The sequence below is a fragment of the Colobus angolensis genome, unplaced genomic scaffold, assembly GCF_000951035.1.
Source record: "Colobus angolensis palliatus isolate OR3802 unplaced genomic scaffold, Cang.pa_1.0 Scaffold244, whole genome shotgun sequence".
Lineage (NCBI taxonomy): Eukaryota > Metazoa > Chordata > Mammalia > Primates > Cercopithecidae > Colobus > Colobus angolensis.
Genome location: NW_012115644.1, coordinates 4,061,060 through 4,077,602, shown reverse-complemented (window position 1 = coordinate 4,077,602; position 16,543 = coordinate 4,061,060). Strand labels below are relative to the sequence as shown.

At 40.5% G+C, this 16,543-nt stretch overlaps 1 protein-coding gene across 2 annotated transcripts in view; it reads left to right on the top strand.

Moving 5' to 3' along the window:
• Positions 1–16,543, top strand: part of CFI (complement factor I) — a 48,653-nt gene that overhangs the window by 20,528 nt on the left and 11,582 nt on the right. The window contains exons 2-8 of one of the 2 annotated variants that reach the window (XM_011945754.1): positions 2,096–2,366; positions 4,252–4,405; positions 8,723–8,898; positions 9,774–9,887; positions 10,029–10,139; positions 12,470–12,493; positions 12,653–12,673. In XM_011945754.1, coding sequence (XP_011801144.1) covers positions 2,096–2,366; positions 4,252–4,405; positions 8,723–8,898; positions 9,774–9,887; positions 10,029–10,139; positions 12,470–12,493; positions 12,653–12,673 — 871 coding nt within the window. The remainder of the gene's footprint in view (positions 1–2,095; positions 2,367–4,251; positions 4,406–8,722; positions 8,899–9,773; positions 9,888–10,028; positions 10,140–12,469; positions 12,494–12,652; positions 12,674–16,543) is intronic. The other variant, XM_011945755.1, reaches the window with a different exon arrangement.

The following is a 16,543-nucleotide window of genomic DNA, read 5'->3' as shown; positions in this document are numbered from 1 at the left end:
GTGAGCCCCTGTGCCTGGCCAAAACCAGTCAAGCTTTTACTTTCACTTCCTCACCTCCCATTCCAGCCTCAACTCACCAATATGTGGTTTCCCATTTCCTTAAAGTTTCAGTTTAATTACATGCCACTTAGCATAAGTGACTCCCTTTTGGTTTGGTCTGTTGGGGCTTAGTGCAGGAGTGCAGTTCGAAAAAATGGCTTCCCGTAATTTTATGTAACAGAGTGAGGTAGTATTTTCCCTTCCATCCCCCACCTCCACCCCAGGCAAAGAGGATGGAAAGTGCTGCCACTTCTCTTCATTGTGAAAGGGCTTCACACAGGTTCCCTTGGAGTGCTTGACATGTGTTCCCTGAAGTCTGAGGAGAAAAAAGAACTGGTACTTGACCCATACCTGAAAGGAATAAGGACCCAAGGCTGGAGGGGCCTGGTGGCAGAGAAAGAAGAGGTGGCTGTGTTGAAGCAAGCCCTCTTTCAATGGTAGGCAGCAGGGAAGGCAACAGACAGGTGTGGGCCCTCAGGAGGGAATGGACTTGGGGACCATCAGAAATAGGACTCCTGCCCAAGAGGCTCCCTGCCAAAGGTAAGCAACCTCAGCGGAAAAGAGGCTAGTACTGTTGGAGACTGGAGCTGAGAAGACATGGACGATGAGCAGCCAGCTGGAGGAGAGGCACTGCCAGCATTGAGTGAATTGACATCAAGTTTCCCCAGTAGTGTAATCTCTAGAGAACCTTATAGTACCCCGCATGAGAGAGTTGGCTCCAACCCCCACCTCACCAAGGCTAGTTCTCAGCCATAAGAATCAGGCGAGACCTGGCTGCTGTCCCTCTCTTCCTCTCCTGAGAGGTGGGAAGCATGACCTGAAAGCTGTGGAATGGAGGAGAGCTCAGAAAGGACCCATCACACATCCTGGAAGCAAGTCTGAGCTGGGAGGAAGGAGAGGCTTTCATCTGACATGAAGATCAGAGCTTCAATGGTTCCACAGCACTAGACATTGTCATTGCTATTTAATGACTGTTCCTGGGACTAAACATCTTTTAATTTTTTTGTTTTTGTTTAAATCTAAGAGTGACTGAAAAAGTTATGACACTTACCAAAGTTTCTATCCAAAGATCAAGGAGGAATGAGATTTCAGAAAGGATTTAAAGGAATAAAGGTAGAAAAAAAATCAAGTTGCTTGGATTTCTCACCCAATGAGAGCATCATTGTTTCAATATAAAGGTGATACGTAAAACCTGCTGTCAGGACACTTGCAAGCTGATCAGTGGAAGATACAGGAGAGAAATTATTACAAAAATTCCAACTCTAATAAGTGCCAAAAAGAGATATGTGGAACCATGAAAAGTGTGTAACTGGCATATTTCTTTCTAGATCACTGTGTCAAAAGCCAGTTTTCAGAATGACCAATTTGTCATTTGCGTGTGTGTGTGTGTGTGTGTGTGTGTGTGTGTAGCAATTTGTAAAGTTTCCTGAAAAGCAAATTATGGAGAATGACTTTAACAATCTTTGCAAAGTTTTGCATAGTTTTAATTAGCTTCTTCATTTCCCTTCATAACAGCATTTAAAGACTGATTTCTGTCTGCCCCAGCTTGATGCTTTGCTCACTGCGGGCAGCAGGGGAGACTAGAGGACCGGAGGCACATCCTCAGGAGGAAGCTCTGGGGGACAGGGAGAGAGCATTGACTTGTCTTTGCGGATTGACTTTTGGCCCAATTGGCCTGTTACCCGCCCTCATATTATTTCTACTGGAGTCCTGCAGGGTAATATTAGGGTAATAATAGCTCTCATTAATTTCATGTCTAGTACCTGTCAGCCATTACACACATAGTATTTCTAATCTTGCAAAATAGGAGATATTATCTCATTTTACAGATGAGAAAATTTGCGTTTCAGGAGGGTCACTTGCCACGGGCCATATAACAGTAAGTGCCAAAACTGGGTCTAGAAGCCAGGTTTGTCTGATTCTTAAAGCCACCAGACCACACCACCCTCATCTGTACTGTGGACTGTATCTGTTTTGCTCTTTTCCTTCACTTACTCATCTTCAAAGGGGAGTCTTTAGTTTGTTGCTAAGTTAATGTTTATTTTGCATTTTACAGGTCACTTCCACATTTCAAGAGGATCGGGTGGAAAAAAAGTGCTTAGCAAAAAAATATACTCACCTCTCCTGCCATAAAGTCTTCTGCCAGCCGTGGCAGAGATGCATTGAGGGCACCTGTGTTTGTAAACTACCGTATCAGTGCCCAAAGAATGGCACCGTGGTGTGTGCAACTAATGGGAGAAGCTTCCCAACATACTGTCAACAAAAGAGTTTGGAGTGTCTTCGTCCAGAGACAAAGTTTTTAAATAATGGAACATGCACAGCCGGAGGTAGTAAAAGCCTAGTTTTCAACTCATTCTATGATATAAGAGGGCATACGTATGCCATACTTTCTATCAGAAAATAATTCTCTTGTGTATGTTATGATGACAACTCAAAATTTTTTCTAGACTCTCAATAATAATTGGGGTAATCACTAAAGAAATCAGGGGTCGCCAGAGTCCAGTCAGCCTTTGAGTGCAGAGCATAGGATGTTGAGTCCAGACCTTCCATTCACTGCCCCTGCTACTCCCCACTGCCCAGCCCTTTAGAATTGTCCCCACACTCACTTCTACTTGGTTGAAGGGATTATTCCCAGGGCCATCGAGTTGGTTCAGAAACCAGTGAAAAGTCTTCAAGTAAGGTTGGTACTCACATGTAGTCAGGCCTCAGGTCCCCCTGTGGCCCCAATAATTTCTGTTTTTGTTTTGTTTTGTTTTGTTTTGAGATGGAGTCTGACTCTGTCGCCCAGGCTGGAGTGCAGTGGTGTGATCTTGGCTCACTGCAACCTCTGCCTCCCAGGTTCATGCCATTCTCCTGCCTCAGCCTCCCAAGTAGCTGGGATTACAGGTGCTTGCCACCATGCCCAGCTAATTTTTTGTATTTTTAGTAGAGATCGGGTTTCACTGTGTTAGCCAGGATGGTCTCGATCTCCTGACCTCATGATCTGCCCGCCTCGGCCTCCCAAAGTGCTGGGATTACAGGCGTGAGCCACCACGAGTGGCCTACCCCAATAATTTCTTTCAACAGCCATCCCCCATCGCCCAACCCTCTCCCCCAGCCTTGACCCCATTGTCCCTAAATATCCAAGGGTTGCTTGAGCCACTGCTGACCTGGGACGTACTCCAACCTAGCAAACCCAGATGCCAGACCAGAGAGCTTGTCTATAGTCCCTCCAGGTGCCTCGTATGCTGAGGAGGCTGGGGCCCTAGCACTTAGATTAGTGGGCAGTTATGATTAGGGATTTCACTGTCAGTCCAGTTGAGTTTCAAGTCCCTCCAAACCCCACCCTGGTTGTTGACAAGCTGGACCTTACTGGACCCCAGTTCCCTCATCTGTAAAATGTGAAGTTTCTAAGTTGCGTAATTCTTGTGAAAAGTAAATAAAACAATGTATGCAGAGCTCTTCACACAGTGCTTGGCGTGCAGAAAGTGCTTGCTACATTTTATGTATGACAGCAAAGCTTGGGCTCGTTGTGTTCTGATAGCAAGTTATTACAGACACTACATGACCTTAGGAACGCTTAAAACATTCTTTTTAAAGGCACCATGACATATATCAGTTCATGTTTTTGAGATGCTGTATGTTTTTGGGATGCTGAGTTAAGATGAGTTAAGATGTTGAGATACTGTGGAAAAGAAGGGGGAAAGCTCCCTGTTTGAGCTCATCTATAATCCCTGTTGGAAAGGCGGAAGGCAATAGTGGAGGTTATTGTCAGTGTCAGATTTTTCTTCTCTTGAGGTGTTAAATGCCTTAAATATATGAGAATACATAAACCCTTTCTACATTTTACATTTTCACTGTTGGGCTTACTTTTGAGAGCATGGACTTTGGAGTGAGATCAGTTGAGCAGGTTCCAAATCCTGGCTTCACCACTTGGGCCCGGAACTTAACTTCCCCTAGATTTAGGTTCCTCATGTGTAAAAATGGGAATAAACAGGCTTTATCCTCATAGGGTTGATGTGAGGATTTAATGATCCTCTATACAGCTGAATAACACAGCCACTGACACATAATAAGCACTCATAAAATAATTGCTTACTATTAACTTGTTAAAATCGTCATGATGTTCAAAGCTCACTTGACTTTAAGTACATTATTATTTTTAAAGACTTTTAATTAAGAGAAAAAAGTGAATGGCTACATATTGCACATTATTTTGTTTTTTTATTTTAGGAAAGTTTAGTGTTTCCTTGAAGTATGGAAATACAGATTCAGAGGGAATAGTTGAAGTAAAACTTGTAGACCAAGATAAGGCAATGTTCATATGCAAAAGCAGCTGGAGCATGAGGGAAGCCAACGTGGCCTGCCTTGACCTTGGATTTCAACAGTGAGTGCTTGTATCAGTGGATTTTCTCATGGTTGATTTAATTGTTCTGTTTGCTTTTTGATTACCTAATCTTTCTGTGTATTAATTTCCACATATGTAACCTAAGAAAATTAACTACGTGCATTATAGCATTGCTATGAGGATGATATGCATTCATGTTTACCCAACACTTGGAGCCCTGCTGACCACAAAGCATGGATAATAAGTCTGTTGAAGTATCTGGACATGAATCCTTTAGTGATTCTGAGAGTCACAAACACATTCATTTCTGTCTGTCTCCTACTCATCTACAATTATGTACATTTTTTTCACACTTAGTATCGCTTATATATTGGGTGTGAGTATAGTTTTTAGTTATATAGTTTATAGTATAAACTATAGCATCGTTATACTATACTATATATGTATTGTTATACTATATACTATAAACTATACAGTGAGTATAAACTATGCAGTTACAGTATAAACTATATAGTTAGGATAAACTATAGTTTATAGTTTATAGTATAGTTTATAAACTATATAGTTTATAGTATAGTTTATAAACTAGTTTATATACTATAAGTATATAGTTTATATACTTATAGTTTATATACTATGTAGTTTATATATACTATATAGTTTTTATATACTGTATAGTTTATATACATATAGTTTATATACTGTAAGTATAGTATATAAACTATATAAACTATACAGTATAGTTTATATATAACTACCATAGTTTATAGTTTATATAGTTATAGTTTATAGCATAGTTTATATATGCCTTTTCTCTTTTTTCCTTGATAAACCCTGTAGAGGTTTTCGTATTTGTAAAATGGTCTTTTGTTTCTTTATTTTCTACTTCATCAATCCTTGCTGTTATCTTTGACTTTCCCTTCTTTTCCCTATTGCATTTTTTCTGATTCCTTGAGTTGAATACCTGACTCAACTATTTTCAATTTGTCTTACTTTCCTAACATAAACATTTAAGATTAAACATTTCCCTCTAGGTAATGTTTCATCTACATGCTATCAGCCTTCATAAGCGGTATTTTATTTATTGTTTGGTTCAAAATATCTTCTAACTTTCAATATAATTTCTTCTTTGCCCCATATGTAATTTAGAAGTTTTCTTTATTATAATATTAGTTTTAATTAATATGTTAGTTTGCTTTTGGTTAACTTTGTGTTATTGATTTTCTTATTCTGTGTGGTTAGAGAACATCCCTGTAAGATAACAATTTTTTCAAATATTTGTTGAGACTTGCTTTGTGGCTGAATATTTTTCAAATGCTCCACGTGCAGGGTTCTAGATAATAGATATGTTACTTGTTATTAATAGAATTAGCAAAGTTGTTAGCTGCTCTGTTTAGATTTTTTTCTATTTATTTACTTTCAATCTTCCTATATCTTTAGATTTTAAGCATGTTCCTTATAAACAGCACATATCTAGATTTGTTTTAATTCAATGTTTACAATCACTGTTAACTGAAGAGTTTAGTCCATTTACATTATAATGGCTGCCCTTAAGATTTTTTCCTTCATTTCAACTTTGGTGAATCTGGCAATTATGTGTCTTGGAGTTGCTCTTCTTGAGGAGTATCTTTGTGGCGTTCTCTGTATTTCCTGAATTTGAATGTTGGCCTGCCTTACTAGGTTGGGGAAATTCTCCTGGATGATATCCTGCAGAGTGTTTTCCAACTTGGTTCCATTTTCCCCCTCACTTTCAGGCACACCAATCAGACATAGATTTGGTTTTTTCACATAATCCCATACTACTTGCAGGCTTTGTTCATTTCTTTTTCCTCTTTTTTCTCCACACTTCTCTTCTCACTTCATTTCATTCATTTGATCTTCAATCACTGATACTCTTTCTTCCAGTTGATCGAGTCGGTTACTGAAACTTGTGCATTTGTCACGTATTTCTCATGTTATGGTTTTCATCTCTATCAGTTCTTTTAAGGTCTTCTCTGCAATGATTATTCTAGTTATCCATTCATCCATTCTTTTTTCAAGGTTTTTAGTTTCTTTGCGCTTGTTACATAATTCCTCCTTTAGCTCTGAGAAGTTTGATTGACTGAAGCCTTCTTCTCCCAACTCGTCAAAGTCATTCTCCGTCCAGCTTTGTTCCGTTGTGGTGATGAGCTGCATTCCTTTGGAGCAGGAAATGTGCTCTGATTTTTTTAATTTCCAGCTTTTCTGCACTGCTTTTTCCCCATCTTTGCGGTTTTATCTGCCTTTGGTCTTTGATGATGGTGACGTACTGATGGGGTTTAGGTGTGGATGTCCTTTCTGTTTGTTAGTTTTCCTTCTAACAGTCAGGACCCTCAGCTGTAGGTCTGTTGGAGTTTTCTTGAGGTCTACTCCAGACCCTGTTTGCCTGGGTATCAGCAGCAGAGGCTGCAGAAGATAGAATATTGCTGAACAGCGAGTGTTGCTGTCTGATTCTCACTCTGGAAGCTTCGTCTCAGTGGTGTACCCTGCCGTGTGAGGTGTGAGATGTCAGTCTGCACCTAGTGGGGGATGTCTCCCAGTTAGGCTACTCAGGGACCCACTAGAGCAGGCAGTCTGTTTGTTCTCAGATCTCAACCTCCATGCTGGGAGAGCCACTGCTCTCTTCAAAGCTATCAGACAGGGGCATTTACCTCTGCCAAGGTTTCTGCTGCTTTTTGTTTAGCTATGCCCTGTCCCCAGAGGCAGGCCGGCCTCCTTGAGCTGAGGTGGGCTCCGCCCAATTTGAGCTTCTCGGTGGCTTTGTTTACCCACTTAAGCCTCAGCAATGTCGGGCGCCCCGCCCCCAGCCTCACTGCCACCTTGCAGTTAGATCTCAGACTGCTGTGCTAGCAATGAGGGAGGCTTCATGAGTGCGGGATCCTCTGGGTCAGGTGTGGCATATAATCTCCTGGTGTGCCATTTGCTAAGATTCTTGGTAAAGTGCAGTATTAGGGTGGGAGTTACCCAATTTTCCAGTTGTTGTCTGTCTCAGTTTCCCTTGGCTAGGAAAAGGGATTCCCTTCCCCCTTGCACTTCCCAGGTGAGGCGATGCCTTGCCCTGCTTCAGCTCTCACTGGTCGGGCTGTACCAGCTGACCAGCACTGATTGTCTGGCACTCCCCAGTGAGATGAACCCGGTACCTCAGTTGAAAATGCATAAATCACTCGTCTTCTCTGTCACTCATGCTGGGAACTGGAGGCTGGAGCTGCTCCTATTCTGCCGTCTTGGGCGTGCCCTCTTATATAGTATTTTTAGATATTTTTAGGTTGGTACGTTTTTCAGATTATTAACCTATAAGTTTGCCTCAAATGGCTCTTGTTTGTTCTCATGGCACAGCCTCATGGTCTGAAATAATTACACATCCTGGCTTCACCTTGTTTTACTTTTGCCTTTTATCCTAGTTAGTCTAATATTTATATTGTCATTACTGTTATATTTTTGTTTCCATGTACCTGATGCATCTTTGCTCAATTTTTTATTTTTAACCTATTTTCCCCATTTACTTCTAGAGAGAAGCAAGGAACTATTGAATGTCCTAGGAGAATAGTTCACTATAAATCATCATCTCTAGGATGATACGTCACTGAGGCAGTCTCTTTTCACAAATTCTGAACAAATTGAGAAGTCCAAGCAATGGCACACAGATGCCAAAATAGCACCTTAATACTGTCAAGGCTGAAGTGAAGATGTAGCTTACTGTAAAAGCAAAGTTGACCTATAAGAATTAAACTAACCTAACCTCCCAAGTCTTAGGCAATAATTGAACCAACCAGGTAAAGTTTACAGCATGGGGCAGGCAGAGAGATTACCAAAAGGAAAAGATGGAAAATCTTTTTTTTTTTGAGACAGAGTCTCGCTCTGTTGCCCAGGCTGGAGTGCAGTGGCGTGATCTCAGCTCTCTGCAACCTCTGCCTCCTGGGTTCCAGTGAGTCTCCTGCCTCAGCTTCCTGAGTAGCTGAGACTATGGGTGTGGGCCACCACACCCAGCTGATTTTTATATTTTTGGTAGAGATGGGAGTTTCACCATGTTGACCAGGCTGGTCTCAAACTCTTGACCTAGGTAATCCACCCTCTTTGGCCTCCCAAAGTGCTGGGATTACAGGTGTAAGCCACCACCCCCAGCCAAGTTTTAGTTAATCTTTACAAAATCCAGTGAGGTACTTATATTCCCTTTTATAGATGAAGGTATTGAGGCTCAGAGTTTCAGTATCTTACCCAATCTGTAACTCCTATATAGAGAATGAGAAGACATTACTCTAGTTTCTTACCTGCTACAGTAGGGTTATACATGCCAAGTGCAGTTATTCTACCATAATGTTTTCTTTGTTCTATTTGCAGAGGTGCTGATAGTGAAAGAAGGTTTAAGTTGTCTGATCTCTCTATAAATTCCACTGAATGTCTACATGTACATTGCCGAGGATTAGAGACCAGCTTGGCTGAATGTACTTTTACTAAGAGAAGAACTATGGGTTACCAGGATTTAGCTGATGTGGTGTGTTACACACAGAAAGCAGGTTGGTGGAGTATTTGCCAGTTATTTTCCCTTCCTTGAAGGTTGTTTATTTTACACCAAGCCTATAGTAAATAAATGATTGATGCCTAGTTGCCAGTCACAGAGGCAATAATATAGATTATATCAAGTTTTGGGCTTTAGAGCCTAAATTGGTGCCTTTCCCCTATTGTACCATTTGCCATTCAAACATTGCCTCTCTACAGGTTCATAAATGGGAAGCAAAGTTACCTGACTCCCCTTGCTTCATTTGATCATCTGGATTAAAGTTACTATAGCAAGCACAAGTCAATCAAACATAAGAAGAAACCTCAGCATCTCCTTTAAAAGGGCCAGCATATATGAATTTATTTAAAACCTTTAAGTGACCACATTGGTGCCTCAGTTTTCAGGCAGTCATTGCCACTTTTCTCCTCCTTCATGACACTGGAACATTTTAGTCATATGTGTAGTTTTAAAGACCAAACCTATACCCATCCCTTTTCAGTGCTAAAAACAAGTACCATCAAAATGTAAACAAATGGCACTGCCCAAGCAAGTCTTGGGAGTAGGGGTGAGGATGCTTGTAGCAGCATGAAAGAAATGGGTGGAAACCAGTGTTTGTCAGTGTCAGCATGTACTCTTCATTCCTCCCCATCTCAGCAAATACAGACTTTCACAATAAATACTGACTTTCAGAGATAATAAAAGAGCCTCCATAAGCCAGCTTTGACATTTTATGTATGAGTCATATATACTATGTTGATAACACCAATACATTTTATACATTTTTTTGAAGTTTAACTTTCTCTTAATGACTCAGTTATCCCAAAAATCTGATAAGGATGTCATGCCACCACTCCATAAATAAATTTCACAAAGATAATTCCTGCTTTACAGATTCTCCAACGAATGACTCCTTTCAGTGTGTGAATGGGAAATACATTTCTCAGACGAAGGCCTGTGATGGTATCAATGATTGTGGAGACCAAAGTGATGAACTGTGTTGTAAAGGTAGACATAAATCTAGCCTCTAAATCCTCTACATTCGTTTTTCTGACTAAAAGAGGAAAAACAACTTTACTATTGAATTTCAGATTGTGCCTCATTCAATTTTAAGGAATGAAAAAACCTCTCCTACTTATGTTTGCACAGCATGCCATGGCAGAAGCTTCCATTGTAAATCGGATGTTTGCATTCCAAGCCAGTATCGATGCAACGGTGAGGTGGACTGCATTACAGGGGAAGATGAAGTTGGCTGTGAAGGTAATTTAAAGTCTTGGAGTGACTTTTTTCGTTATTGAATCCAGGGATTCTGAAACTTTTCTTATAGGTAAAGTATAATCTTAAAGGGACCATAGATGGGTGTAGCAGTAGGAACACTGAGTGGGCATTTGCAGAACTATGGAATGTTCATCTCCCCATATTTTCATCCACTAAATATCTACTTGTTATTGCAGAACTTTCTATTAAAAGACGTTCTCACTGCACATACAAAAAATAGACCATTAGAACCAACCCCTAAGTACCCATTTTCCACCTACAAGTTATTGATAGTTTGCCCATCTTGTTTATCTCTCTTCCAATTTGTTTGTTTGTATGTATGTTTGTTGGAGTATTTTATTTTATTTTATTATTTTATTTATTATTACTTTTTTTGAGGTGGAGTCTTGCTCTGTTGCCCAGGCTGGAGTGCTGTGGCACAATCTTGGCTCACTGCAACCTCAACCTGCCGGGTTCAAGCGATTTTCCTGCCTCAGCCTCCCAAGTAGCTGGGATTGCAGGCACCTGCCACCACGCCTGGCTAATTTTTGTATTTTAGTAGAGCAGGGTTTCACCATGTTGGCCAGGCTGGTCTCAAACTCCTGACCTCAGATGATCTGCCTGCCTCAGCCTCCCAAAGTGCTGGGGTTACAGGCGTGAGTGACCGCACCTGCCCTGTTGGAGTATTTTAAAGTAAATTTTAGATATCATATCACATCATTTATATGCATCTCCAATGATAAAAGCACTATATATATATATATATACACATAACAATTCTCTCAGTATATCTAAAATCTATTTTAGATATAATAATTCACTATATTAATAATTCACTAACATCATTTAGTAACAGCCATGTTCAAATTTTCTCAACTATCTCAAAAATATCTCTTTCAAATGAATATATTCAAATCACGATCTAAAAGAATCTCAATGTTCTGTTTGGTTATTACGTTTTTAAAGTCTTCTTTATTCATCAAGAGTTATCTTCCTCACCTCCCTACCCCAATTTTGTTCATACTATTAAATTTTTTTTTTTTAGAGAAACTGAGTCATTTGCCTATAGGATACTTCTTATTCTGGATTTAAAGAGACTTGATTATAACCAAGGTTTTAAGCTTCAAGTCAATGACAAACTTTTTTTTAAGAGCAAGGTTTAATATCTTAGGCAAGAATTCTTTTTATTTTCTTTTTTTAAGACAGAGTCTTGCTCTATTGCCTAGGCTGGAGTGCAGTGGCACAATGCAGGCTCACTGCAACCTCTGCCTCCTGGGTTCAAGGGATTCTCCTGCCTCAGCCTCCTGAGTAGCTGGGATTATAGGCGTGTGCCATCACGCTTGGCTAATTTTTCTGTTTTTAGCAGAGACAGGGTTTCACCATGTTGGCCAGGCTGATCTCGAACTTCGGGCCTCAAATGATCTGCCTGCCTCGGCCTCCCAAAGTGCTGGCATTACAGGCGTGAGCCACTGTGCCCGGGCTTAGGCAAGATTTCTTGATGAGTCTTGCATATATTTCCTATTACACATAGTGTCTTCGTGTCTGGTTGTCCCTCCTCTAGTGATGCTAAGATGATTATTTGATCAGCTTGTTGTGTCCATTTCAAAGCACCCCACAATATTTTGTCTAATGGTTTTAGCAGCCTTTTAAATTGTTGCCTACATCCATTTTGTCAGTAGGGGCTGTAAAATGGCAATTTTTAATTTTATCATGCCTTCTGCACTTATTAACTAGAAATCTATAGAGAGGCAGAATAATGCTTAATTCTTTCCTTTTACTTACCAAGTTTCAAAGCAATGAGTTGGTGTTCTGGATACGTTATCTCCAATGGTAAAAAATATTCTTATGTACCTATTCTAGGCTATACAGACTGACTCTTTGCTTCCATCAGTGCTTTCTGGAGGAAAAATCTCTTTATTATATGTATTCATTTACTTGATGAATGTTTATTCAGTTGCTACTATGTGTGCCAGTCCCTGCCCTAGGTGCTGGGGTTCCATTAGTGAATAACATTTCAAAAATCCCTGCCCTGGCCAGGCTCAGTGGCTCACACCTGTAATCCCAACACTTTGGAAGGCATGTTGCTGGGATTACAGGCATGAGCCACTGCACCTGACCTCCTTTTATCTTTTTAAAATCTATTTCAAAAACACATTTGGCCAACTATCATTGTTACTTCAGTTTACTCTTATTTAGGGATGAGCTCTGCCTTTGCATTTTAGTAATGCTTCTAACTATCAAGTTGTACTGATCTGAAATTTAATAATTTGTGCATATTTTATTCAAATCAAAACGATCTCTTTGCTATAGTGAGTTTTTTGTTTTGTTTTTAGCAGCTAGACATCCTAAAATTCAAGGTAAATCTATTCTTATAGAAAAATTCTATTACTGAAGAAAACAGAAATAAGGTGCAATGGTTTTCATGACATGTATAGTATATTGATATAGTGTGCATTTTTTCCCAGTTAAAAATTATCCTTTGATAAATTTTTTGTTTTTGTTTTTGTTTTCTTCAGGCTTTGCATCTGTGGCTCAAGGTAAAATTTTTATTACAATTTGGGGATATTAAAAAATTGAAACAAAACTCAGGTTCTATGGTCTTCTTATATTTTAATGTAACTGTTAATGGAGCATGATATGACCACATTTTAGCAATAACCCGGCCTGAACATTAGTTTAGGCATAGAGGCCTTTTCTCAGTGTGATAAACTCACTCTCACACACCCCATCCATAGCCTGCTGACCAAAACACCACCCAGAGTGGACTCTTCCCTGCCCATTTCACCTTTGCTGAATACCTTTCTCCTCTTCATTTTCCCTCAAAATCAAGGTAGTGCCTCAAGAAATTGCCACTGGAGAAAAGATAACATCTTTTCATGATAGGCATTTTCTTATTTACTTGTATCAGCCAGATGTCCCCAAATCCTCTAGCTCTTTGGGACCACCCTTTTTAAAAATATTCATGCAAATGGCTGGGCGCGGTGGCTCACACCTGTAATCCCAGCACTTTGGGAGGCCGAGACGGGCGGATCACAAGGTCAGGAGATCAAGACCATCCTGGCTAACACGGTGAAACCCCGTCTCTACTGAAAATACCAAAAAAAATTAGTCGGGCATGGTGGCGGGCGCCCGTAGTCCCACCTACTTGGGAGGCTGAGGCAGGAGAATGGCATAAACCCGGGAGGCAGAGCTTGCAGTGAGCCAAAACCGCATCACTGCACTCCAGCCTGGGCGACAGAGTGAGACTCCATCTCAAAAAAAAAAAAAAAAAAGAACTAGAAAAATATTCATGTAAAATGACTTACATCCCCAGTTCATATAATGTCAAAGTTCATGATCCTCCTCAGGATTTCTTTCTTTCTTTTTTTTTTTTTTTGAGACGGAGTCTCAGTTCTGTAGTCCAGGCTGGAGTACAGTGGTGTGATCTCAGCTCACTGCAACCTCCACCTAGGTTTAAGCAATTCTCTGCCTCAACTTCCCAAGTAGCTGAGATTACAGGCATGTGCCACCACACCTGGCTAATTTTTGTATTTTCAGTAGAGACAGGGTTTCACCATCTTGGCCAGGCTGGTCTTGAATTCCTGACCTCGGGATCCACCCGCCTCGGCCTCCCAAAGTGCTGGGATTACAGGCATGAGCCACCTCCTCAGGATTTCTTAGGATTTCTGGGGGACTGGCTAGCTCAAGACCACCCTTTGCTCTAAATGCCTATTATTTCACTGTATTCTCTCTCACTGGTCATTTTGCCCTCTGAAGCTGCTGTTCCTCCTCCTCCTCCTCCTCCTCCTCCTCCTTCCTCTGCTTCTTGTTCCATTTTTTCTCTTCTTCTTTTTCTCCTCCTTCTTCTTCTCTTTCCTCCTCCTCCTCTTTCTCCTCCTTCCTCTGCTTCTTGTTCCTTTTTTTCTCTTCTTCTTCTTTTTCTCCTTCTTCTTCTTCTCTTCCCTCCTCCTCCTCCTCCTCCTTCTCCTCCTTCTCCTCCTCCTTCTCTATTCCTTTTTTCCCCTCCCTCCCTCCCTTCTTTCCTTCCTACTCCTTCCCTAGTTTCAGATCTCAGGGGCAACGTGATGCGTTAATGATACTCCTCAGCTCCTTATACATGATCATCAGGGGTCAAGCAAAGTCCCTGTCTTGTTTGACTCATTTATGCCTCTTTATCACTATACCTTACTCCCATTCCTCTCCCCCAATAGGCAACCATTTTTAAGTGACTTAATATGTACGTCTTTTTGTTTGCATGCATTCTTATCCAATGTATATTGTTATTTTGCAAGGATACGTTTTTTATTCACATAGTATTGTGTTGTAGATCTGTATTTCCTTTTTTCTTTTCACAACTCATTACATTTTAAAGACCCATCTGTGTTACTTTGTGTTCATCTAATTTGTTGCTTTTAACTGCTGTATAAAATACTCCACTGTGTTTATCTTGCACAATTTACTCTCCACTTTCTCAGTAATGGACTTTCAGCCCACAGTCACAGTCATACTGTGATGAATATCCTCTCCTTAAGTATGTGTGGGAGGATTTCTTTGAGGCATCTAGCTGGGCAAGTGTCTTCTTTTGTGTTGCTATAACAGAATACCACAGACTGGTTAATTTATGAAGAAAATAAATCTATTTCTTACAGTTTTGGAGGTTGTGAGGTCCAAGGTCACAGGGCCCGCATCTATCAAGGGCCTTCTTGCTCCATCATCCCATGGCAGGAGGTGGAAAGGCAAGAGAGCAAGGGAACAAGAGGAGTCCGAACTCACTTTTATATATAACAAACCCACTCTCACTACAACTAACCCACTCCCGAGATAATGATATTAATCTATACATGAGGGAAGAGCCCTCATGACCCAATCCCTTCTTATTAGGCCCCACTTCCCAATACTGTTGTGTTGGGGATTAAATTTCCAACACATGAATTTTGGGGGACACACTCAAACCACGGTAGTAAGTTGAGTCTTGGAGTATGCATATCCTTAATTTGACTACTAGTGCCTGTCTGTTCTTTGGCAGTGCTGTTATATACCAGTCCTTACTTCCACCAATAATGCCTGAGGGTTCTCTTCAACCCCACCAACATCAAGCATGTTTCTCCTGCTGTCAAGTGATGGCATTGTTTATTAACTTGAATTTTTATATTAACGAATGATTCTGGGTTTCTCTTCATGTGTGTACTGACTTTTTAGTTTCATCTTCCTTTTCTTTTCTCTATCCTTTCACTGGTTCACATCCTTTGCTTAATTTTATATTTCTTTCATTGTAATCTTTCTTATTGATTTTGCAAGGGTTCCTTTTACAGTCTAGAAATTAATCCATTGTCAATTTTAAACATTACAGATACCTTCTTCCATGCTGTCTCTCATCTGTTAACTCTATCCATGTGAGATTTGTTGAATAGAAATCCTTAATTTTTATATAATCAAAGATGTACTAGCTGTTCTTCTAATACCTAGTACACCTCAGCTTTCATTATATAAAATCAAGTTAATCCTGTTCTTCTAATACCTAGTACACCTCAGCTACACTTGACTTTCCCATCTTCCTTTGTTGGGTATTGAACGTAAATATTTGAGTCGTCTCTGAATCAGAAGGGTGCTTTGTGAATGCATCTGAGCAAAGCCTCTCTCTGCCCTGGAAAACAACATAGGTGTGTGGCATAACGAACACTCATATACCTGTCCTAAAGAGAACTTGGCAAACTCAGTGACAAGACACAGGAATGCAGTAAAGTGACGCTGCCATTCTGAGCTATGCTATCCCCAGCCATATCCTCATCCATGACAGAGCAACATGTTGGTGGGAATTCACCTTCAGATACCCAGGTCAAGGAAATAATGACTCTGTCCACAGAAATGTTCTAGGATGGCAGAGCAAAGATGAAAACATCTGGTATAATTTCAAGAAAAAAATCTAAAAAAAAAAAAAAACAATTTTTTTTTCTTGTTTACTTCTGCATCCCAGATGCCTAATGCTAACCCATACCTGTACAAACTGAGAGGAGCCTTTTTCCTGTGAGCTCAGGACTCCCTTGGTCAGTACTGATGACTGCTCTCTACCTTATGTAAACACCTTGGGTGGCTGGGTACAGTAGCTCACGCCTGTAATCCCAGCACTTTGGGAGGCCGAGACCGGTGAATCATGAGGTCAGGAGTTCAAGACCAGCCAAACTAATATGGCGAAACCCCATTTCTACTAAAAATACAAAAATTAGCAGGGCGTGCGTGGTGATGGGTGCCTATAATCCCAGCTACTCGGGAGGCTGAGGCAGGAGAATCACTTGGACCCAGAAGCTGGAGGTTGCAGTGAACCGAGATCTCGCCACTGCACTCCAGTCTAGGCAACAGAGTGAGACTCTGTCTCAAAAATATATATATTTTATATATATATTTGATATAAATATCAAATATATAATATC